At 38.2% G+C, this 24634-nt stretch overlaps 1 protein-coding gene across 1 annotated transcript in view; it reads right to left on the bottom strand.

The window, feature by feature from the left end:
• The window catches only part of RASSF2 (Ras association domain family member 2), a 74935-nt gene that overhangs the window by 24772 nt on the left and 25529 nt on the right, over positions 1 to 24634 (bottom strand). Inside the window, exons 2-3 of the mRNA XM_051975459.1 lie at positions 14250 to 14342; positions 3604 to 3679 (exon numbers count right to left, since the gene is read on the bottom strand). Coding sequence (XP_051831419.1) covers positions 3604 to 3679; positions 14250 to 14308 — 135 coding nt within the window. The 5' untranslated portion in view covers positions 14309 to 14342. The remainder of the gene's footprint in view (positions 1 to 3603; positions 3680 to 14249; positions 14343 to 24634) is intronic.

Genomic DNA, 24634 nt, shown 5'->3' with positions numbered 1-24634 from the left:
TAGACCTCAGTTCAAATATTACAGCTGTCCCTTTGTATTATTATGATCTTAGCTAAATCTGTAAAATGTGGTGGTTCGTTCCTGTAGTAACTGTCTGGGTTCAGATCCCACCTTGGACACTTACTAGCCATGTGATATAAGCAGCCAGTGCCTTTGAATCTCAATTTCCTCACCTGTAAAATGGGAATAACAGCACCTACAATACTATACTCACCCAAAGGAGTTGTTTTTGTTTTGCCCAAATCTGTGATTTCATAGGATTATTATAAGGCCCAAGTGCACCAATATATGTAAAATGTGTTATAAATTTTAAAGTGCTACATAAATATCAGTTTTTAAAATTATTATTGTTGTTATAATAATAATAACTATTTATATGAGGCTTTTAAGGTTTGCAAAGCACTTTACAAATATTTTCTCATTTGTCCTCATAACCACCCTGGGAAGTAGATGCTACTATTATCCCCATTTTATAGGGGAGGAAACTGAGGCAAATAGAGGTTAAATGATTTGAATTCATCTTTCTGATTACGTATCACACTCTATTCACTGAGCTAGCTGATTCACTGTCCCCTGAAGAGGATGAATTAGACCATCTCTAAAGTCCCTTATATCTCTAGATCTTATAAACCTCAATGCTTCAAAGATCTGGGACCTCATTAAGCTAAATCTTTCTTCCCCTAATACAGCTCACAAGTCTTCAATGATTTAGAAGATGTTTAAAAAGAGTTTCTCTGGCCAAATGATTCATCACTCAGCAGCTAAATTGGTGCTGAAGCTTTCTGCATTTATCCTGCCTGGTCCACAGATGACAGGCAGACAGTCTATTCCGGGACCTGTCCTCAAAACCTTTCCAGCTTGGGAGCAGCTGCCAAAAGTTGACATCCAACTGGCACAGCCTCCAAGAACCCAGGGTCACCTCCACACCATGATGAGGCATTGAAGTAAGAACTTAACGGAAAATAAGTCTATGAAATAGTAGAAGCCAAAATTATAAATATATAAAGTGTCCAGGATTGGTCAAAAATTTTGTGACCAACAAAATGGGTAGTTAATTGTTTCCTAGAGAGACCCATGGAAGGTGCATCTCCATGCCCTGTGCCCAAACTTATCTTTCAAAAGCTGTCAGGGGAGGGGGTGGAGGAAGGGAGGGGAAAAATCGGAACAGAGATGAGTGCAAGGGATAATGTTGTTTAAAAAAATTACCCTGGCATGGATTCTGTCAATATAAAGTTATTATTAAATAAAATAAAATATTTTTTAAAAAGCTGTCATGATGACTGAAATTCTTTCATTAAAAATTTGTTTCTTTACATTAAAGGATTAGTTCATATCAATGAAAATGCCTTTGGAAATGTCAATATTCCTTGATCCTGTAATTTATTAACATCTTGTTAAGAATTAATTAATCAGATGGTTTTTTAGACTTGACAGCTCACATTACATAGGACTCAAGTCTCTAGATGGTTAAGTTTTTATTGGGGATCAGAGATAGGAGGGAAGAGGCCTAGTAAGATCTGTCCTAAGCAAAGATACTTTTCAGGTGAGAAGCCAGAAGTTCTGTCTCACAACTGAAAATCCCTACCAGAACAGACAAAAGATTTGCCGGACATCATAGTTCAGCAGTTACAAGAGAGAGAACTCATTCCCATACTTCTAAGATTCTAGAATCTTAGTCAGGACTCCCGGCTTGAATATGGAAGAACAGTCTATTACAAAAAACATAAATGTAATGCATAAATTTGAATAAAAACGAAGTATTTTCATCTTGTCTTTTCAGACTGGTAATAGAGGAAGAGGTTTCAGACTCACCCAAATATCACTTTCACAGCAGAGAAATAATATGCTATTTATATGCTACAAGGACCACCATCACTCACATTTCTATAGCACTTTAAGGTTTATAAAAACACTTTCCCACTATTCTGGGAAGTAGGTGATCTAAGTTTTATAATTCCCATTTAACAGAGCAGGAAACTAGCATTCATAGAGAGTAACTTGTCAAAGGTGGCACAACTAATTATAAATAAAGAATACAAGTTCTTAGTAGAATGTAAACCCTTTGAGGAAAGAAACTGTTCATGGTGATCTTTTTAGTTTCCATGAGTTTAATCGTCTCGATATAAATGATTCCCAGATCTATATATTTAGCCCTAAGCTTGCTCCTTAGCTATAGTCACACATCATCAACTGCTTTTTGGACATTTTAAATTGCATGTCATCTCAAATTTAATATGTCCAAAATAGAACTCATTTTCTTTCCCTAAAAACTTTCCCCTCTTTCAGATTCTGTGTTACTATCAAGGGCACCATTATTGTCCCTGTTATCCAGGCCTGCAATCTCAGTGTCATGATCAATTCCTCGATCAATGGCCAGATTTTATCATTTCTCCCTTCCCAATTCTGGTCGTATACTTCTCCTTCTGTCTACTCAAAGCTACCACCCTGGTACAGGTATCATGCTTGGACTATTTCAGTATCCCTGGGTCAAGTCTCTTCCAATTCCAATCAAGATTCAACTTGGTTGCCAAAGTGATTTTTCTCTAGGGCTCAGTGAAATCCAATGACTTCTTATTACTTCTAGGATCTAATATAAAGCTCTATATTTGGCACTGGAAGTTCTGTATAATTTGATTCCTTCCTACCTTTTCAGTCTTCTTATATCTTGTTCTTAACTCCACTCACCCCTTATACTCTACAGTCCAGTTAAAATGCCCTTTGTGTTCCTCACACATACCACTCCATCCTCCACTCTCCCTGTACTAGAATGCTCTTCCTTCTTACCTCCAGTCTTTTAGCTCAAGGTCTGAACTCTCAACTTTTCCATAACAAAATGAGCCCATGGTTTCCTTCAAACAGAATACTGGGATTCATATTAATATGTGAAGATAATATAGTCACTGCTATTGAAAGTGTACTACAAAATTCCTTGGCACTGTCAAATGGTTCAGTATCAGAAACTGATATAATTTTATCAGTATAATTTTATCAGCATGAAAGAAGTGTCACTATTTGCTATGCTTGTGAATAGGGATCTTCCCATCTGACTTGCAGTTAAGCCTTCCACGTCTATTGTCTCCTTCATGAGAGGGGGATTTGTCTGCCTTCTTTGTATTCCTGATGCTTTACACAGAATAAGTATTTAATAAATTCTTCATTCATACTTCATTCAGTGAAGGAGTAACTAAAGTGAGGGAGTGACTCTTCTGATCTATTTTGGGGTCACGAAATGAACAGCTGGAAGGGAATTTCTATCATCTAATCCAATTCCCACATTTTGCACATGAGGAAACTGAGTCTTAATGAGAGATTTGTCCATCGTCACAGAGGTACTAAATAGCAGAGCTAGTAGTTGAACCTTGAACTCTAAATCTAGCAGTCTTGACATTACATCCCCTTGTTCATCATTTAATCCCTTTTGATTCAAGCATTGTCATCTCTGGCTGGAGCCAGATAATGGCTGATCCTTGAAAAAAAAAGTCCAATTCATTGCGATTATCATAGATGAGGAACCTATTATTTGCAAGATATTGTTTGGTGGGTCCTGTTCTTCCTACCAAAGTAAATAAGGCCATGTGTCACTTACCATCTTGGATTTCTTACCTCTCGATGCCGTAGTTGCAAGTTCTGACCCTCATAATATAAATTATAGGTCTTCAGGTGTACCAGAAGTTCATTTCTTTAAAAGAGGAGAAAAGATACACATGAGAAGGCATGAGGTTTTCAGTGTAATGTAGGCACTCAGTCACTGATGAATTCTTTCCTCACCTCCAACCCAGTTTTGGTTCCAATACAAAATGTCAAAGTTGAAAGGGAATTCAGAGCATTTACTACAACCCAAACCTGGACAAGAGTCTTTCTGCAATGGCCTAGCAAAGGGGTTACCCTTCAAGCTTTTGCTTGAAGAGCTACAGCAAAAAGACAATTAGTACCATCTAAAGTTATCCATTCCACCTTTAGAAAGTGTTCATTTTTAGAAAGCTTGATCTTAAATCTTTCACTGATTCTCTTTTGGGGGAGAGGAAAAAAGAAGTAGATGGAAAAGGAGGAGAAGAAAGCAGCAGCTAGCATTTACATAGCACTTTAATGTTTACAAAGCACTTTTAAATATATTAACTCATTTAATCATCGCAACAACCTTGTGAGGTAAATATGATTATTATCCCCATTTCATCGATGGGAAAAGTAAGGCTGAAAGGGGGTGAAGGGTTTTACCTCGGGTCACATAGCTAGTGTTAGAAACAGGATTCAAATTCAGATCTTTCTGGCTTTGAGTCTAGCATTCTATCCCTTGTGTCATCAAGTAGCCTTATACTGATTATTATTAGCTGAAGGATTTGTCATGGAAATCCACCATCACCATCAACAATTTTATAGTTGTTTAAAAATGCAGTTTCATATGTTTCACAGCATCGAGAGCTAGAAGAGATCTCAGAGAAATCCAACCTTTTCACTTCACAGAGGAGGACACAGGCCCAAAGATGCTAAAAGATTGCCCAGGATTCCACAACTAGTAAATGTCAGAGGTGAGATTCAAATCCACTTCCTTACACTACCGTACACTCTTCAGGGTCTAACCACAAAGCAGTGGAGACCCAAGATTGTGGATTTTAGAATTTCATTCCTTTTCCTTTTATATTATTCCCCTCCCCATCCTGTAATCTTCTACCATTTCACTGTCCTGAAGGCCCTCTCCTTGACATATAGTTGGATCCATTATTTACAGCTGACCTTCCTAAATGAAGCAGGAGCTCTTAGATAAGAATAATGATCGACTTCTATTTATAGTGTTTTTAAGTTTGCAAAGCACTTTCCATACATCATCTCCTTTAATTCTGTGCACTCTAGTTTAAAAAAAAATACTAAGATGTTTTTATTGCTGTTATTTGCTAATATTTCCTGGACTAAAGCTAATGTAGCTTTTATTCTAGCATTTCCAAGCAATTTTTAAAAATCACTCTGCTTGTATTTCAATAATCTTTCGAAATTAATCTTTGTTTCTTCAAAGTCAGTGGAGCTAAAAAGAAATGAGGGCAAGTCTACCTTTAAGCATCATCAATCAAAAGCCACTCAATGATTCATAAACATTTATTAAACACCTATTATTTTCTAGGCACTGTACTAAATGTACCTGGCTGGTGTATTGCTTATTGCTTTACTCAACTGTAATTATTTGTTATAAGGGAAGGTTCTACTGGGCAAGAAAACATCACTGAGAAAATGACAGTGACATAGAGGACAAAAGCATCAAAACATTTTTTAATCAATCTAATTTTTTTTCAATTCCAAATTCTCCCCTTCTCATATCGTCTCTTCCACACGTGGAGAAACCAAAAAACAAGAGAAAATAAAACATGGCAAAGGAAATAAAATAAAATATGCCAACATGTATAGTCAAATAAAACAAATTTCCACATTAGCCAAGTCCAAAAAAAAGAAGGTAGATAGCATGTTTCATCATGGGTCCTCTGGATTAGTGGTTGGGACCACCTCAGTAAAGCACCTTTAAAAATTTAAAGTATGATCTTAAAAATGATGACTTTAATTCTGAGTGAGTGCAAAAACTTCCTTTCAGTGTGTTTCTTATATGTCAGTGGGAATCAGCACCATCCTCATAACTAACATTTGGATAGTACTTGAAAATTTATAAAGCACTTAATAAATATTAACTCATTTTATCTTCACACCCTAAGAGATGGATGAGATTATTTCCCTTATTTTGCAGATATGAAAATTGAGTCAGAGATTATGTGATTTATCCCAGTCACCCAGTTAAATGTCTAAGGCTTGATTTGAACTCAGATCTTTCTGCCTCCAGAGCTAGCATTCTATCCATTGCACAACATAGTTTCCTATGTTCATAACCTAATCCTTCCTCTCACTCCCCAAATCCAAGCAGTCATCGAGTCTTGTCCCAAGATCTCATATCTATCTGTTCCCACTCCTACCCCCTCTTCTCTTTTTCCACTGCCTAATCCCTAGTACAGGTTCATTACCAAAGACTCCTAAATATTTATCTTGATCCAATTTTCTCCCTTTCCCAAGCCATTCTTTTGTAATACAACCAGACTCAGTCCCCTGTGGAAAATTCTGCAATGTCTCCTTGGTGCCTTCTTGGCCAAACTCCTTGACCTACCTAGCCTAGCATTCAAGGTTCTCCACAATGTGGCACCCAGCCATCAAAATGCAAAATAAAAACTTCAAAGCTCTTCGCCAGTTAGCTACTTCTCCTTTCCCAATCTTCTTAGACTTTATTTCCTCCCATGCTATACTTGTCATTTCTACTTGTCATTTCTCATTGCTCTTCATCCCTCAGATTTGGGCCTCAGAATCAGTACTCTGGCTCCATGCCTTATCTCTGCCCCTGGCTTCCTGAAAAACTCAGCTCCCTCTCCCCCTCCGACTCCTACTCCCAGTGCCTAAATAGGAAAAGTAATTGGGGCAGAAATCCTTCTTTGCCATTCTTTGTATCCATCATTCATGGTACAGAGGAAGCCCTTCATAAATGCTCACCGACTAAGTCTCTTCCCAACCTCAAGTCGTATTATCCAATACTCCCTTCACAAACTCCCCTCAAGCCAAACCAGACTATTTCCTTGTTTTCGGCACATGCCTCGAACTCCTGTGCTCTCCAACCTTCATATTTTTGATGAGACTGCACTCTGAACCTGGAGAGCCTTCTACTCCCTTCTCTGTTGCCGGATTAAACTTTAAAGTCCAGGAAAATAAAAGCCATTTCCACAAAGCCTTTTCTCATCACCCCTCAGGCAGCTAGGTGGTGCAATGAATAAAGCTCCCAGCTGGATGCCTCATCTGCCTGAGTTCAAATCTGGCCTCAGTCACTTACTATGTGATCCTGTGAGTAACTGTATTTGCCTCAGTTTCCTCATCTGTAAAATAAGCTGGAGAAGGAAATGGCAAACCCTTGCAGCATCTTTGCTAAGAAAACCCCAAAGGGGGGGTTGACACAATTGAACAAGTCATTTGATCATCGATGAAGAGCTGGATAAGACTTGGACAATCTTGAATCGAACCCCCTTGATTTTATAGGTAAAAAAACTGAAATCCATAGAGGTTTAAGAATTTAACCCAGGGTCCCACGGCTAGACAGCATCTGAGACAAGTCTTACTATTCTAAATCCAGAGCACTGCCCACTACACCATGCTGCCTAATCCAATAGCACACGAAGAACAGAGATCCAGAAAGATTATTTCATTTCCCCCTACTTAATTGTGAATAGGACAACAGAGACCATGTATCATCAGGCTCTCTGAAGTTAAAGATTTAAGGGATGGAAGCAAGAGGAAAAACTCTCCCATTTTGTCCCTTAATTTCATCCTTCCAGTTTGAGAGCTGTTCTAAAATACTGTCTCCAGGTCCCTTTCTTCCTCTCCCTTCTCAAACTTCAAAAACATGTACAAAGGTGGGAGTGAAGGCGAGAGAGCAAGGAAGCAAAAGGAACATGATCAGGGTGGGAATTTGCTTTTCTTCCACTTTAAAATGCTGCTGGTGCTGCTGCTGCTGCTGACTGAGGGAAAACAGTCACCAGCTGAACAGTTTCACTGGGGTTTGGATTCCGTTAAGTGATCAGTCTGGCTACCTCAGGCAAATCAAAATTAAGACCTTATTGTCAAAAAACCTTCACGCTTGTTATTTTCTCATTGGCTCTCAACCAATATAGTGCATTTCAAAGACCACCTACATCTTCCAGGGAGATAAGATTCCAGGGTTATAGCCAATGGGCCAAGTCTTGCCCATAAAGGAAACAGGTTGGCTTTGACTCTGCTAAGGAAGGGGGGCTTCCCTCCCAAAAGAACTAAGCCAAATGGACAGCCAGCCAGGCAGTGTGTGTACCCACACTCAAGATAGTTTCTTCCTTTTCTCCTTGGAGTCCAACACAGATCGGCTACTTACTAACTTGGATAGGTCACAAGCTCTCAGGGCCCATTTTCCTCATTTATAAAACAAAAGAGGATGACCAGCAAGATTTCTGAGATCTCTGCTTATTCTAAATCCTCTGATCCCTTTCAAATGTTAGTCACAAGTTACTGAGAAATCACAGGGAATTCACGGGGCTCAGTAAGCTTTAATTTCTTTTAAAACAGCAAGATTAAATCTAGGTCTTTGAATTTCACTCTGTATGGGCTTGGCCTTAATACCCAATCCAGTCCAACAAGCATTTATTAATCTATATTTGTTCTTATGATTTGATCATATCCAAGTTTTTTCAAACATGGAATTTAAACTGGCCAACTCTTTCATTTCAGGGTAGCAGCTCCCTCTTCCTGATTTCCCCCCAGTTGTTAGTGTCTCTCCCCACTACTGTGTTGTTTCTGTGTGTGTGTGTGTGTGTGTGTGTGTGTGTGTGAGAATATTATCTCCTCTTAGAAAGATGAAAGCTCCTTTAAGGATAAACCTAAAAACTTATATATTCCTGACAAAGGGAAGGAGGGAGGAAGGAGGGAAGGAAGGAAGGAAAGAAAGAAAAAGAAAGAAATATAATAGTAGGCATCTAATAAACATTTGTACATTGATTTATTCAGTTCTTAGAATACTCTGATGTTTAGAGAGGTGTTTTTTAAAAAATTCTTCCTTCCTTCCATTCTTCCTTCCTTCCCTTCTTTCTCTCTCTCTCTCCTTCCTTCCTTCCTTCTCTTCCTTCTTTCTTTCCCTCCTTCCCTTCCTCCCTCTTTCCCTCCCTTCCTTCCTTCCTTCCTTCCTTCCTTCCTTCCTTCCTTCCTTCCTTCCTTCCTTCCTTCCTTCCTTCCTTCCTTCCTTCCTTCCTTCCTTCTTTCCCTCCTTTCTTTCCACAGTAATCTTTTAAGGTAGGTCCCCCAAATATTTTCATTGTCACTTTACAGAAGGAGAAACTGAAGCTCCAACACATTAAAGTGAATTGCCTAGACTTATACAGTGATAAGTAGGATTCTAACCCAAGCTTCCTAATCATTAAACCACACTGTCTTTTCAAATGGGGGAGGGTCTAACAAGTAGGGGCTTGGTCACTTGCTGGTTCTCCTGACTTTGGGGAGGTGGAGGAGGGCATCTTCAAATTTGTGGGAAAAAAAAATGAAGTTATAACTTAAACTAAAGTAAGCCTAAGCCTGATAAATTGGTAAATCCTCATTTCTAGAGACTTTGGAACTAAGAGCAGAGTGGTGACCCAGTAACTCTACAATTTAACCACTCCTTAAATTCCTAAACACGTGTCTATCCCTAGGAATGCAGTCTGCCAGATTCTAGAGAGCCAATAACATGGCAAAATGGAAAAACACTGATTGGGAATCAGAAAATTTGAGTTTGGATTCTAACTCTGATACTTACCTACCCATGTGATTGATCTTGGTGCAGCCATTTTTCCCTACCCCCACGCTTCAATTTCTCCACTTGTAAAATGAAGAAGTTCTAAAGACATTATGCTTCTCTACAAGTGAAACAGAGAAAAAGAGGGAATATAGCTCCTCTGTTCTCATGGCAATCATCTTAGGAGCAGAAAATTAAGTTACCTCCAGAAGTGGTACCATCAAATGGTTCAACATCAGAGAAAGAGATGATTTTCTCAGTTAAAATGATATTTTAAAAAGATGCAATTATCACTTGCTTTGCCATATTATCCTAAGGATTATGAGAGCTCTCCATCAGACTCACAGCTGAAACTAACATGGACTATTTTCCTCTTAGAATATGAGCTCCTTGACAACAAGGACTGTCCTCATTGACTATTTGCTTTGCACACAGTAAGCATTTAATAAATGCTTTTTCATTCATACATTCACTCATATTTAAGGTCCCTTCCAACTCAAAAATTTCATGATGATTAAACATTCCTCATTATGTTAGATGAGATAGGCAGGGGAAGAGGGCACCAGAATAAACTGATGAAGTCTGAACATGGACTAGTTTTAAACAATTTAGTACTTTTAAGCACATTTAGTAATTTTGTGAAAGTTGTCCTGAAGGACTTTAATGCAGAGATATGAGTTGTCTAGAGCAGAGTTTTTAAAACTTTTTCCCTCATAACCCCTTTTTACCCAAGAAATTTATATGCAATCTCGGATATTTAGGTACATAAAAGGGGTGTATATATATAAATCAAACATTTACTGATACTAAATCATAATTTCACAATCCCCCACATTCAGTTACATATGGGGTCACAAACCACAATTTAAGAAGCTAGGGTCTAGAGGCAGCTTGGTGGATAGAGAGTTGGACCCAGAGGCAGAAAGACCTGAATTCAAATCCAGCCTCAAACACTTAAGTAGCCATGTGACCTTGGACAAATCACTTAATCTTGTTTGCCTTGTCCACAGGACAAGGAAACAGAAAACCACTCCAGTATCTCTGCCAAAAAAAAAAAAAATAAAAAATAAAAAACTTGTACAGGGTCATGAAAAGTCAGCCAGAATTGAAGAACAACAATGAAGGCTGTGGTAAAAATAATTCACATATTTTCTAGTCTTCTGGTTTTTCTGGTTTTCTGGTCCATAAGTAATAAATGATACTACATGAAATAGGAGAGCAATATCCTTACAACAACCCTGAAAAAATTGCTTCTGTTTGTCCTTGGTTCTGGAAGACAACCAGGAATCAGGGAAGATGTCATGGCCCGTAAGTGAATTGGATTGAAGTGAGGGCTGTGCAAAGTCATCAGCCTCACTTTCTCCTCCAGAGCCATCTGGGTCTCCTGGACAGATCCACAACCATGAAAAGTAGACAAGACAGGTGAGTAGGGCAGTAGGAGGAAACAATAGATGAGAGAAGATAAAGAGTTTTCTTACTTTTCCAGCTGCTGATTATCCAAAGTGAGACTGCCCTTTTTACTCAGTATACCATGACCCACTTTTCACAATTGTCTCTCACAATTTACAATTGAGTGCTTCTAAAGAGCGTGTAATTACTTTGCTCTCTCAAGTAGCATTTCATAGCTCATCTTGCTTCCCTTACAATTTGCTTAGCAAATCAAATCCTCTGGCCACAAATTCTGAATTAATGAGGCTTTAGGATATAATCAAACAGAAGCCCCAAGCCCATTTATCAATATCTGTCTAAATCAGATTTTTCCAAACTAGAAATTCCCTCAGAAAATAAAACCTATGGAGAGGTTAGTCTTCTCAGAGCTTCCTTTCCCAAAGAACAACACAGGTCTAGGAGACTATACAAAAATCACAGACCAGACAGAAAGTAGTTTTTAACATCCTACTCTATATAGTGATACCGACACAAACTGCCTCGAAAAAGTCATGGTGTAAACCAGTTGCAATGGAGCAATAATGAACTGAACCAGCTACACTCAGCGAAAGGACTCTGGGAGATGACTAAGAACCATTACATTGAATTCCCAATCCCTATATTTTTGCCTGCCAGCATTTTGGATTTCCTTCACAGCCTAATTGTACATTATTTCAGAGTCCGATTCTTTTTGTACAGCAAAATAACGGTTTGATCATGTATATTTACTGTATATCTAATTTATACTTTAATATTTTAACATCTACTGGTCATCCTGCCATCTAGGGGAGGGGGTGGGGGGAAGGAGGGGAAAAATTGGAACAAAAGGTTTGGCAATTGTCAATGCTGTAAAATTACCCATACATATAACTTGTAAATAAAAGACTATTTTAAAAAAATAAAATATTAAAAAAAAAAGAAAAAGTCATGGTGTGAAATCTTATATAAATGTTAAAGCACTATAAAGGGGATTTATTTATTCTTCTCCCTCTTCTTCACCAATCCTCTAAACTCATAATTTTAAAATTAAAAACTTTGAATAATTCACAAGTCTATATCAAAATCCTAAGTCTGATTTAGGATCCTCCATGGTGTTTATATTTATGTCCATATGTGTGTATAAATATGTGTGAATATTTATCTCCTCCTAGGAAGATGTAAACTCCTTTAAGGATAAGACTTAATTTCTGTATGCCTGACACATAATAGATATCTAATAAACACTTGTGCAATTGATTTCTTTGATTCTAAGAATACTCTGATGTTTGCAAAGTGGGTTTTTTTTTTTTCCTTTCACACTAATCTTTTAAGGTAGGTTTCCCAGTCACTATCATTATCACTTTATACAGAAGGAGAAACTAAGGCTCCAAGGCATTTAAGTGACTTGTTTAGATTCTCACAATGACAGGTAGTATTCAAACCCAAGCTTCCTGACTAATACACCATACTGTCTTTCCAAATGGGGGAAGGTCTTGGTCACATCCTAGTTCTCCTGACTTTTGTGGGAGAAGCATCTAGATTAGATTAGACTAGACTAGACTAGATTAGGAATCAGGAGCCTTAGATGCTAGTCCCATTTCTAGAATGCATTTGTTGTGTTATGTTGGCAAATTATTCCCTCTCTCTAGACTTTGGTCTCCTCTGTGAAATGTGAAATTTGTATTAGATGAACTAGAAGTTCCTATAATACGTTCTGACAGTCTATACTCTAAGATTCCTTCTACCTCTAACATTCTGTATTCTAAGGTCTCTTCCTTCTAACTTTCTATATTCTATATTTTTCTAGCTTTGATATTCTGTGCTTTTTAAGGATCGTTCCAGAGTTCTAACATTTTTTGTTCTATCTTTCAATTTTCTATGATTAACTATGATTGTTTTCAAACTTCACAGTCAACTCGATAATTTCTCTTAATTAAGGGAAGAGATGAAAAAGCTGTGGGGTGTGAGTGTGTATGTGTGTGTGTTTATCTGTAGCCAAATTCATAAATATGTGCTCATATTGGTATCTTGAAAGCAATAAAAAATGTTAATAAAAGATTTTTCTCTCTAATTATAACTACCTCAGGCTGCTACTAAAACAAAACTACAGTTATTAAAAAGAAGGAAAATGACAAATATTGAAATGGCTGTGGGGAAGGAGCCCTCTGATGTATTGTTGGTCAAGCTGTGAATTGATACAGATATTACAGAAAGCAATTTGGAATTTTGCCCCCCAAAAGTTATTAAACCATGAATGCCCTTTGACTCAGTTATATCAGTATTAGGCTTTTATTCAAAAAGATCAGAAAAAGAATACAATATCCTATATATGTGTGTGTATGTGTATACATATATATACACACATACATGCACATCCATATAGATATATATACATATGTGTATATGTATGTATATGGGGGAGAGAAAGAGCAACTTTTTTGTAAAATCAAAGAATTGAAAACTAAAGGGTAATCATCAATTAGGGGATAAATTAACAAATTATGGTTTATTAATGGAATTTTTTTATTATAAGAAATTATGAAAGAGAAGGCATCAGAGAAGTCTGGGAAGACTTGTATGAATTGAGAGAGCATTGTGACAGAACCAGGAGAATATTTTTTGCTATAACAATATTGTAAAACAAGCAATATTGAAAGACTTAAATATTCTCATCAATGCATTGATCAGCCAGGATTCCAGAGGACCATTGAAAGAATGTTACCAGAGATCCATGTGTTGCCAGCACATCTCTAGGTATTCGTTTCAAATCCAATGTTCTTCTAAATGTATATACTATCTCTCATTCTTATCTTATCCTTCTTATCTTTCTACCAGATTGGAACTCCTGATTAATTGCCCTCTTTCTGTTCTCAATACTCTTTGCTCATCCTATACACAGATTATCTTAAGGGAATTACTGTATACTGATTCCATATAATATCTTGGCAGATTTATCCCATAATGTAACAGTATTTAATCACCCCCCAAAAACTAAGATTATAGAAGGGAGCTTGGAAGTCATGTAGGGTAGTTTCCTTGTTTACACGGTTTTAGTATAGGTCACTTATTACCAATAATATTTTGTCACAGCCCAAATGAAAAGTTCCCGTTTTAGTATTGAGAAACTACCATACATCCTTAAGATCATATAATTGGGAGAAATAGGAAATTGGTGTATAAATCTTATCTGAACCCTCATAGAGGAGTACCTATTAGTACATGTTACAGCTGAATCAGCTGTTCAATTACAAGAGACAGGACCTAAATATTGTCAGGGAGCTTCACTTATGATGCCCTTTCCTTGGTACCTAATAACATTCTAAAATCTCTATCATATAACACTTTGAGACAGGGTGAAGGAAGGGGGATAACCCCTGAATTAAGCAGTAACACCTTATAGAAATTTTAAAATTTTTAGGAATCATTGTTCCAGAAGCTGAGAGCTTCTCTACCCAAACCTATCATTTGATTCCCATAATAATGGGAATAATAATGTTAATGTAGTTTTCCATATGCATGTTATAAGTGGAAATCTTACTTGGAAATGTATTTATCTTGTCCACATGGGACTAAAGCTGTCTGGTTGCAGTAATCCATTCTCAGTGTCTTCTTTCATTAGTGCAGGAGAGATCTGCAGTTGGAAGAGGAAAAAGATTAATTTCATTAAGTCCTGGGGATATATATGCACATGTCTTTGTGATCTAAAAAGTTAAGTAGGGCTACCTAAAGGGTGCAGTGCATGTGACTCTAAAGTCTGGAGGACCCGAGTTAAAATCCAGCGTCAGACACTTAATACCTATCAGCTGTGTAACTCAACTATCTCACAAAAAAAAAAAAAAAAACATACCTAGAAAAGAAAATTAAGTAAAAATAGCAACCAGGACTATTGTATAAACCAGGACTTCTTAAACTTTTTTTCACTCACAACCCCTTTTCACCCATGTTTATGCAACCCTGGATATGTAAGCATATAAAATAGGTATACATTTACTGAAAATAAATCATAATTTCATGAATCCCACATTCAGTTACATGACTTCATACGGAGTTGTGACCCTAAATTTTAGAAGCTTTGATGTAAACCATTTTCCCCTGTAAGAATCATCTCGGTGACTCAGTAGATAGAGCCCTAGCCCTGAAGTCAGGAGGACCTGAGTTCAAATTTGATCTCAGACACTTAACACTTCCTAGCTGTGTGATGCTGGGTAAGTTACTTAATTCAAATTGCCTCAGACAAAAAAAAAAAAAAAAAGAGTCATCTCCAGAGTCCACTAATATGGGTCAACCATAGCTCCTCCAAAGGCACTGAAATTCAAAAAGGCTAGAAAAATGTCTAGCAGTTGGCTGATATTATAATATATTTCTGGCTTCAATGCAGACTTTCCAGAGGGCCCAAGACCTTTTGGGCACTGTTCACAAAAAACTTTTTAGAAGCTGCTGTTGGCAAAACAAAAAAAAGAAATCACCTAAAAGTTCACACATGTTTCCATACTTTGTGGGAATTTTAAAATAATAAGAATAACTATTAGCAAACACTGCTATAGTGCAGTATTATCTTATTTAATCTTCACAATAATGGAGATAAGGACTATTGTTAGCTTTATTTTATAAATGAGGAAACAAAGCAAATAGGGGTTACTTGCCCAGCGTCACACAGCTATTAAATATCTGAAACTAGATTTGAAGTCTGGTCTTCCTGTCTCCATGCCTAGTTCTCAACCTACTGTGCCATCTAGCTTCCCTAAATATGTTAAATATTCTCTTTTAGTGGGGACAGTTTAAATTTTTTCTATAACTTCATGAGTAAAAAATATGTTGAAACGAATAAATTGGATTGATGAGGCAAAAAAAGCATTCCCAAAGAAAAGCCCCTGTTGTCAGGATATACTCAATAACTTAATCTTATTTTAAACTAGGCTTGACTCTACTGCCTTCATTGCTACTAGTCTCCCAAAGGTATCATTATTCGAAGAGTCATTGAAGCACAGGATTTAGAACACTGAAGAACAGGATAGAGAACTTTAGAGACCATTCCCACCCATCACTGCTACTGGTCCCCCAGGATATTAGTCATAATTACTAAAGAATTGGGAGGGACCCAAGAGAACTCTAGGTCCAATCTTGTCATTGTAAAGAGAATGGAGGCTCCCAAAGGGGCGGTAACTTGCTTGCTTAAGGGTCCATGGAAAGTTAGTGGTAAATCTCTATATATCCATCTTCCACACGACAATTTGTGTAATCTGGGGCAAAGTCCTGTTGCTTTAGGTGGCAGTTTCCCAAGCTATAAAATGAAAGGAATAGATCTAATGATCCCTAAGCCCTTGACCCTTGAAATTCTTGGCTCCCAAGGTCTTCTCCTTCCTACCATACTAAGCTACTTAGCTTGCTTCTTGATTTTTTAAATTCAGTTTATGTTCTCTCATTATGGTTCCTTGGATTTTAAAGTGGGAAGGAATTTAGAAATTATCTTGTCCATCTTTACTTTGCAGATGAAAAAACTGCAAAGTATCAGAGATACTTTACACAATGTCACAGAGGTAGTAAGAAATCACTAGGACTCAGGTCCAATATAATATATAGGAACTGGATATTTAAAGGTGTATCAGTTGCTTTGGGACGGGATTTTTTTGGTTTGTTTCATTTTGTATTTGTTTTTTGTGGCTGAACTAGAAGTATATTTAAATAAAGACTTTTTCTTTGAGGGATAAAACAAAACCAAAAGCAACAAATTTATCTTAGAGCAGTTAGATTTTATATATCTTGTCCAGGGTCTCTTAGCTAGTTAAGTGATTTAACTTAAATCTTCCTGATTCTAGATCTAATACTTCCTCAGAGAGAAGTTATGTCAGAGGCATATATATATATGCCTATATATGAGTGAAGCAGAAGCTTCTTTTCTCACTTAGACTTGGAGCTATATTTTAGAAGCCGTCCAGTTTTTTAGTCACTTATCTTCATTTTACAGATGGAGAAATTGAGGTCCAGAAAATTAAGTGACTTATACAAGGTTCAAGTGACAGAACCAAGGTTTAAATCTAGATCCTCCGACTTAAAAAATCTGTCCCTCTTTCCACTGAAGAAGAATTAAAGTCAAGGGAGGAAAAACAATTACAAATTCATTATAATTCGGTTGGGGAAACTGAGTCACTAAGTGAAAACCACGTGGCTGCCAGTAGCCAAGCCAGTACATGTGCAAGGACCTGGTCACAAAGCAAATCTCCAATACAAGTTGACTTGGAAAACTGGCTTGTTTATTAGACAAATAACTTTTCCTTTCTACAGTTATAACAACTGTATATTAAAAACAGTACTATCAATCTACTATTTTTTAAGGTTTGTTGAGAGCAGGGGTTCTTGATTTAGGTGTGAAAACTTGCTTTTGATAAGTATATTTCAAGTGTTATTGATTTCCTTTATAAGATTATGCATTTTAATTTAGGAATTTAAAAATAGGATTCTGAGGAATCCAAACATCTCACCATACTGCCAAAGGGGTCCATAACAGAAAAAATTAAGAGCCACTGGTTTAGAAAATGAATACTGGAGGAAAGATAGGCTCATTGTTTGAGCACTCATGGCATAATGTCAAAAGATAAAGAGAGAATTCAGCTACTACAATAGGAGAAGAACTGGATTTAGAACCAAACTGAATGGTCTTCAAAAGGAATTAGAAGATAGTTGAAATAACCCCATCACGGGCAAAAAGCCAGTGAGACATAAACATTTCCAAAAGTCAGGGAGATATTTTTCAGTATACTTTGTTGCCAAGCATACCACACTGATTCCTCAGTCATGCTATGAAAATCAGGAATTAATAGTATAACAGCATCCTGATCTGGTCTTCAATCTTTCCTGAATGGAGACCCACTAGTGTCCTTTAAAAAAAAAACACAATTAAAATAAGGAGTGTCTTTAATTCCCTTTAAATTACAGAACCAATATTTCAAAATGATTAGAAGTTTATGGTAGCCAAAATATGAGTAGCTTTTTGTTGGCCAAATAAAAATTTTTTTAAAAAATTTTAAAACTAATTAAAATTAAATTTAAATATATAAATAACAAAAAATGAATTTAATTTTTAAAAAATACAAATTTAAAAATGGTTCTTTATTTTACCTTCATACAGACTTGAAAGAGGCAGTAAATAATTTGAAAAAGCTGTTTCTCCAAGAGTGTGTGTCCTTGATGTAGAAATTCTTAAAAACCCTAAATGAAACTAAATAAATGGGGAAAAAATCTTGTAATTTCATTTTGCCACTGTTGTATATTTCACCTTTTGCTTTTAAAGATTACTCTACAATACAAGCTGAACCTCTTAATAGGAGAAGCCTGTTCTGATCCAGCAGATTGAAAAAGAAAGCCAATGTGAGCCTTTCTCCAAGTAGGATGCTTGTACATTTAATAAATAATGTGTCTGGTAGAGCTGGCAAAAATGCAAGAGGAGATTTTTTTTCCTCCTGTACTAGATAGCAGTTGGGCAACTAGGTAGCACAGAGTGGATAGGGTACCTAGAATCAGGAAGACTCACCTTGGTGAGTTCAAATCTGGCCTCAAATACTTATTAGTTGTGTGATCTGGACAAGTCACTTAACCCTGAATTGCCTCATTTTCCTCATCTGCAAAATGAAGCTGGAGAAAGAAATAGCAAACCATTCCAGTATCTTTGCCAAGAAAATACCAGGGTAACAAAGAGTGAGACACTTCTGAACTACGAAAGAAAGCAATTGGGATCAAATGAGATATTTGTTAAGTGCTTAGCACAGTGTCTGGCATAGGGTAGGTGCTTAATAAAATAGTGTTCCCTTCCTTGTCATGGAATGTTATAAATAGCTAGAGAGAAGCAGTGAGATCCAGTAGAAAAAGCAGTGGACTTCATGTTAGAAAACAATCCTACTTTCATCCCATCCAAAAATAAACCAATAAATCAGAGCATAAATGTTGATATCCAAATTTGTAGTATAGATTCTTTTTAATTTTTATGTTTTGTTGTTTTTATTTTTTTTCCTAGTATGGATTCTTAAACACTTTGTAAGCATTCAGGATAGGGGGGAGAAGTGGTAGGTGTTAAGAAGCAACAAGAATTTATTAAAAATAAATTATGCCAAAAAAATCACAGTTCGTTTATGGGTAAGATTTTAGATCGGTAAAAAGCAGAGTGGTACTGTAGACTGGGACTGGAGTCAGCAGAGAAGATGAGAAGAGAGGAGAGGACAGGAAAAAGAAAACAGGACAAAGCAAGATAAGAAAGGACAAGAGAGGACAGGAGAGGGCAGGACAGGACAGGACAGGACAGAACAGGAGAAGACAGGACAGGACAAGAGAGGGCAGGATAGGAGAAGGCAGGACAGGAGAGGGTAGGACAGGACAGGACAGGACAGAACAGGAGAAGACAGGACAGGACAAGAGAGGCAGGACAGGAGAAGACAGGACAGGACAGGAGAGGGTAGGACAGGAGAGGGCAGGACAGGACAGGACAGGACAGAACAGGAGAAGACAGGACAGGACAAGAGAGGGCAGGACAGGAGAAGGCAGGACAGGAGAGGGTAGGACAGGAGAGGGTAGGACAGGAGAGGGTAGGACAGGACAGAACAGGACAGAACAGGAGAAGGCAGGACAGGAGAAGGCAGGACAGGAGAGGGTAGGACAGGAGAGGGTAGGACAGGACAGGACAGGACAGAACAGGAGAAGACAGGACAGGACAAGAGAGGGCAGGACAGGAGAAGGCAGGACAGGAGAGGGTAGGACAGGAGAGGGTAGGACAGGACAGGAGAGGGCAGGACAGGAGAAGATAGGACAGGACAAGAGAGGGCAGGACAGGACAAGAGAGGGCAAGACAGGACAAGATAGGACAGGACAAGAGAGGGCAGGACAGGAGAGGACAGGACAGGAGAGGACAGAACAGGACAGGAGAGGGCAGGAGAAGAGAGAACAGGACAAGGCAAGACAAGAAAGGACAGGAGAGGAGAAGACAGAACAGGAGAGGAGAGGAGAAAAGAGGAAAGGACAGGAGAGGGCAGGACAGGAGAAGAGAGGACAGAATAAGACAAGAGAGGGTAGGACAGAAGACGATGGGAGAGGGTAGGACAGGAGACAATAGGAGAAGAGAGGACAGGACAAGGCAGGACAGGACAGGACAGGAGAGGAGAGGGAGAGGGATAGAGGAGAGAAGAGGAGGGAAGAGGAAAGAAGAGGAGAAGAGAGGAGAGACAAGGACAAGATAGTACAGGAGAGGAGAAGACAGGAAGGTCACATTTATTAAGGTAGCAGATGACACAAACATGGGGAAGGGTAGTTACTTCTTTAAAAATAAAATAAGACTTAAAACTATTTGTTTATCTTACACATGGTAGTTATTCAGTAAACATTTTTCTGAATAAATGCGCACACACACACAGAGGTAGTGTTCAATAAATGTTTGCTGATGTCTTTCCTCAATGGGCTGGAATAGTGGCCCAATATTTACATAGGAATAAAAAGTAAAGTAATACACCACAAAAACAAAAACAAACCTGCTCAAAGACAGGTAACATAGAGCTTAAAAATAGATCACACTGGGGCAGCTAGGTGGCGCACCAGTCCTGAAGTCAGGAGGACCTGAGTTCAAATTCGGTCTCAGACACTTAACCCTGGGCAAGTCATTTAACTCCAAACACCTCAGGGAAAAAAAAGTCACACAAAGTTTTACACATGCTAGCGCTTCATTTACAGGTGCCATAGACACTATGCTTTGGCTAAAATAAAGCTGACACAGTCATGGGCTAAATTAAAGGAATGGTTAAGTTCCATAAAGATAATCAGAGTTCTATTGTATTCTATATCACATTGAGAGTATATTGCACTCAATTCTGGTTTCCACCTTTTAAAGGTGCCATTGACACATTGGCACGCAACCAGAGGAAGCCAACCACAATGATCTCAGAACCATGTCATCTAAGAGCTAACTGAAGGAGCTGGAGAAGAAAATATTTGAAGGAGACTGATATCTGTCTTCAGACATATGAAGTGCTACATTAAACAGAGATTAAATTTATTCTCTGTAGCTTCACAGGGTCAAGGTAGGACTATTGAGAGGCAGATTTAATCTGAATAAAATAAAACAAATAAAAAAAAAAAAAAAAGGAAAGGACTATCTGGTGAGGTAGTGAGCTCTCCGTTGCTGGATGTATTACTGTAGTGAGCACACAACCATCTATCAGATATGGTTTTTTTGTTTTGTTTTTTTGAGACAATGGGGGTTAAGTGACATGCCCAAGATTATACAGTTTATAAGTGTCCAGTGTCTGAGGCCATATTTAAACTCAAGTTCTTCTGACCCCAAGACCATTGCTCTATCTAGCTGCCCTATCTGTCAGGTATGTTAAAGAAAGGATGCCTAGAACCAGGTAGGAGAGTTGACTAGATGGCCTTTAAGTCCACTTCCAACTCTGTGTAATGCTTTGATTATACATCCCTGAAAAAACAGAATTTCTCTTTAGAAATCTTTAGCCTGCCATCATAATCACCTTTCTTTAGAGGCAACTGGTGATGCAATGGATAGAGTCCACTCTGACCTGGAGTCAGCAAGACCTGAAGTCAAATTTGGCCTCAGACACTTACTATTGGTGTGAACTTGAGCAAGTCATTTAACCTCTATCTGCCTTAGTTTCCTCAGCTGTGAAATGGAGATAATGTATAGCCTCCCAGGTAAAGATCAAATGAGAAAATATTTGTGGGGGGGAAACGTATTTAGCACAGTTCCTGGCACATAATAGACATTTAATAAATTCTTGTTTCCTCCCTTTCCTACAGGCCATGAAAAGAAAAACAAATTTTAATAACACCCTTGGATCAAACCAGGTAGAAAAGCTAACAATAACAAAAACAGGAAATTCTGTTGTATAATAACAATATCTCCCATTTCTGGTCTTAAGGTTGCTTTGCTTTCTTCACAACCACTTTGGAGTTAGCTTATACAAATATTATTCCCATTTTATAGACGAGGAAGCCAACACTCAGATAACTGAGTGGCCAGACCATGGTCAGAAAGCTAACAATGGAGGCAAAAGCTAGAATTCCCTCAAACCCAGATTTTCTGATCTCTCTTTCCAATATGTGGAAAATTCCGCCCACACTTCCCCCAAATCCAGTTATGGCAATTTTCCTTCCTCAGAGTCATTTCTCAAATCTCAAAGATACACAGTGAGGGAAAAGGAGAAAGAGGAGGAGGGAGGCTTATGAGGATGGAATGTAAATTGAGCTGGACACTTTGTCCTCGGGGTTACTTTTGTTTCAAGGCCTGCTGAGGCCCTGTTCTCAGTCTGAGATTTAAAACCTTGCTGGGCTGGGAGAGAATGAAGTACAACACCCAAGTTGCAATTAGCTAGCCTGCTCTATGATTAGTTAACATTTAGAGACCTTTTGCTTTATAGAACGTTTCCTAAAAATTGTTTACTGTCATTATTTGACACACACAAGGTGGCAGTAACTATTCTTTTGCCAGAGCAGGGACAGAGGGAGAGACTAGAGGGGTCAGGGTCAGAGTCATTCTATATCCAGGAAACTCAGTGACTGTAAGTATTAGGGGCCTAATATATACAAGACACTACATCTAATCCATGACTAAAATGGAAATTTATGAGAGCATTGATTGATAGAAGAACAAAAGAGAAGGAACAAGACCAAGGAGCAAAGAAAAGACATAATTCAAATTTGTTTTTCCTACAAACCTTTGGCTGAGAATGAACCTTGTCAAAAGCCTTTTGAAAGTCTAAATAAATTACATCCACTGACTCCCCTGCTGATTTACCCCCTTCCAAGAATCTCAGGCCTGATTTCCCCTTACAGAAATTATACTGTCTTTCACTAGATAAATTACATTTACTTCAGCCCTGGGTGATTCTTCCCTTAATTATAATTTCTGCCAACTTGCCAAGAATGGAAATGAGACTCATTGCTCTACAGTTCCCAGGGTCCCCCTCAGCAGTGCTTATGAATGGAAGTCACGCCAACAAACTGCTGACACTTGGGCACAGTAGCTGTTTGTAACAGGTTACACATTTTGGCCAAAAGTTCCCATTTTCCACAGTTCCCTTGGAGCTGTTGGGAGGATGCCATCTGGTTGCACTGATTTTATTCACATCTAGTTTTGGTCAGTTGAATCTAGAGCATCCTGTGTGTTTACCATGACTCGAATATGTCCCACCTGCCTAGTCAAGAGACATCTGGGCAGTGAGAATCTTTGTAACATCATCAAATACCTTAGGGAAAAATTAATTGCATTGTTACTATTTTCTTTGTCATATTAATTTGATCTTTTCCATATCCCTTATTTTGCAGATGGAGAACTTTACAGACTTCTCTCATCCCACCCAGAATGTATCTAGGCTCAGTATGAGGCTTTATCTTTACCCTCCAGATAAGGTACAATTCAAGTTAGGGTGGTAGAGAGTGAGCAAGAGTGGGTCAGCACCAAGGTTAAAGGAAAAGCTCACTGGCTGGTCAGCAACAGCTCCTGGGACTATCAACTCTGTATCGCACACTCTTGAACTGCAAGAGAACAACTTCACAGCTGGTACCGTCTGTCAGAGGAGAAAGGGGGCCAAGGACAATGGGAAGGAATAACAGCTAAAGGAGCCCCAATTATCAAGTCACTGACAAAATCCTTTCCTTGTTTCTCCTTCCAGTATCGCTCCTCTTCACAAGGCTTCCCAGAGAGGACACACTTCCCCACTGTGAAGATGCTCACCAGTGGTCCAGACACCCAGGTATGACCTCTGGTGCCTTTTACAGAGGCACACCCCAAGAAAACAAAGCAGGCCAATTCCCCTCCAGTCCTAATGTTCTGCTTTTGCCAACCCTGAGATGAAATGGAGACAGAGAGTCTAATGGAAATCCTCCAAGTTTGGCTGGAAAAACCCCATCCAAAAACAATTCTCTTCATAAGAAAAAAGCAGAACCCTCAACTCAGCTATTAACCCTTGGTTTTCATTAATACCCCAAATCACTATGGCTCTAGGACTGAATGGGGCAGAGAGAGGGAAGCTCCAAGCCAACACAAAGTATCTGCCATGAAGTACCCGTGTTCATCTGACTCCATCATAGCAGGGGAGAACACTGAAAACTCCTGTTTTAACTTCAGCTTCACTTTAGTAAATGTCATATAGTCCCCTTTGTAGTCAGCCAACTAAAATCTTAAATGTCACAGGAAAGATTTCTCAGCTACAAGGACTATAGGGAATAGGGAAGAGTAAATCCCAAAATCAGAGTTGGGTAATCTTGGGCAAGAACAAATAAAACCAAAAAAAATCCCCTTATATTATATCTCATGGATTCCTTGAGTGTGGCAGAAATAATACAGAACAATAATCTAAAAAGCAAAGAAACCTTTGGTGGATCTAACCAAAGATGACAAATGCTCCAATAGTGGAGTAAAAGACATGTTGAAGAAACCCAAAATCTAAGAAAAGGAGATGGGCTGGGCATGTGGTGAGAAGTAGACAATATGGCAGGCAAAGGGACAAATGTATACTGGAACTTACACTGCCACGTTTCAGTGCTCCATTGTTAGACTGAGTCAGTTCTTCCTCTATTAAAGCAGACAAATCTGGATCTTACCAAAGTCTCTCATGAATTGCTATGGCTAAAAAATACATCCCTGAGGGCTAATCAGTAAGAAGTCTTTCCTATAGCAACAGATAAGGCACTAAACTTGGAGACAAAGATGTGGATTCAAATGCTGCTTAAGATATTTCCAGCTGTGTGGTCTTGACTCTTGAATTTCCAGATATCTAACCCAGCCTCCCACAGCTTCAGTTTTCTCATAAGTATAATGAGAAGTTTAGACTTATTCTTCTCTAGGATTTTTTTCTATTTCTAAATCTATGATCTTATCAATCAACAAGCATTTCTTAGCAGCGCTCATGCTGTAACGGCACAGCCATTAAT

Source organism: Antechinus flavipes, chromosome 2 (genome assembly GCF_016432865.1).
Source record: "Antechinus flavipes isolate AdamAnt ecotype Samford, QLD, Australia chromosome 2, AdamAnt_v2, whole genome shotgun sequence".
In the NCBI taxonomy this organism is placed as follows: Eukaryota; Metazoa; Chordata; class Mammalia; order Dasyuromorphia; family Dasyuridae; genus Antechinus; species Antechinus flavipes.
Note: the sequence above shows the minus strand (reverse complement) of the source record. Positions and strands in the feature narration are given on the sequence as shown.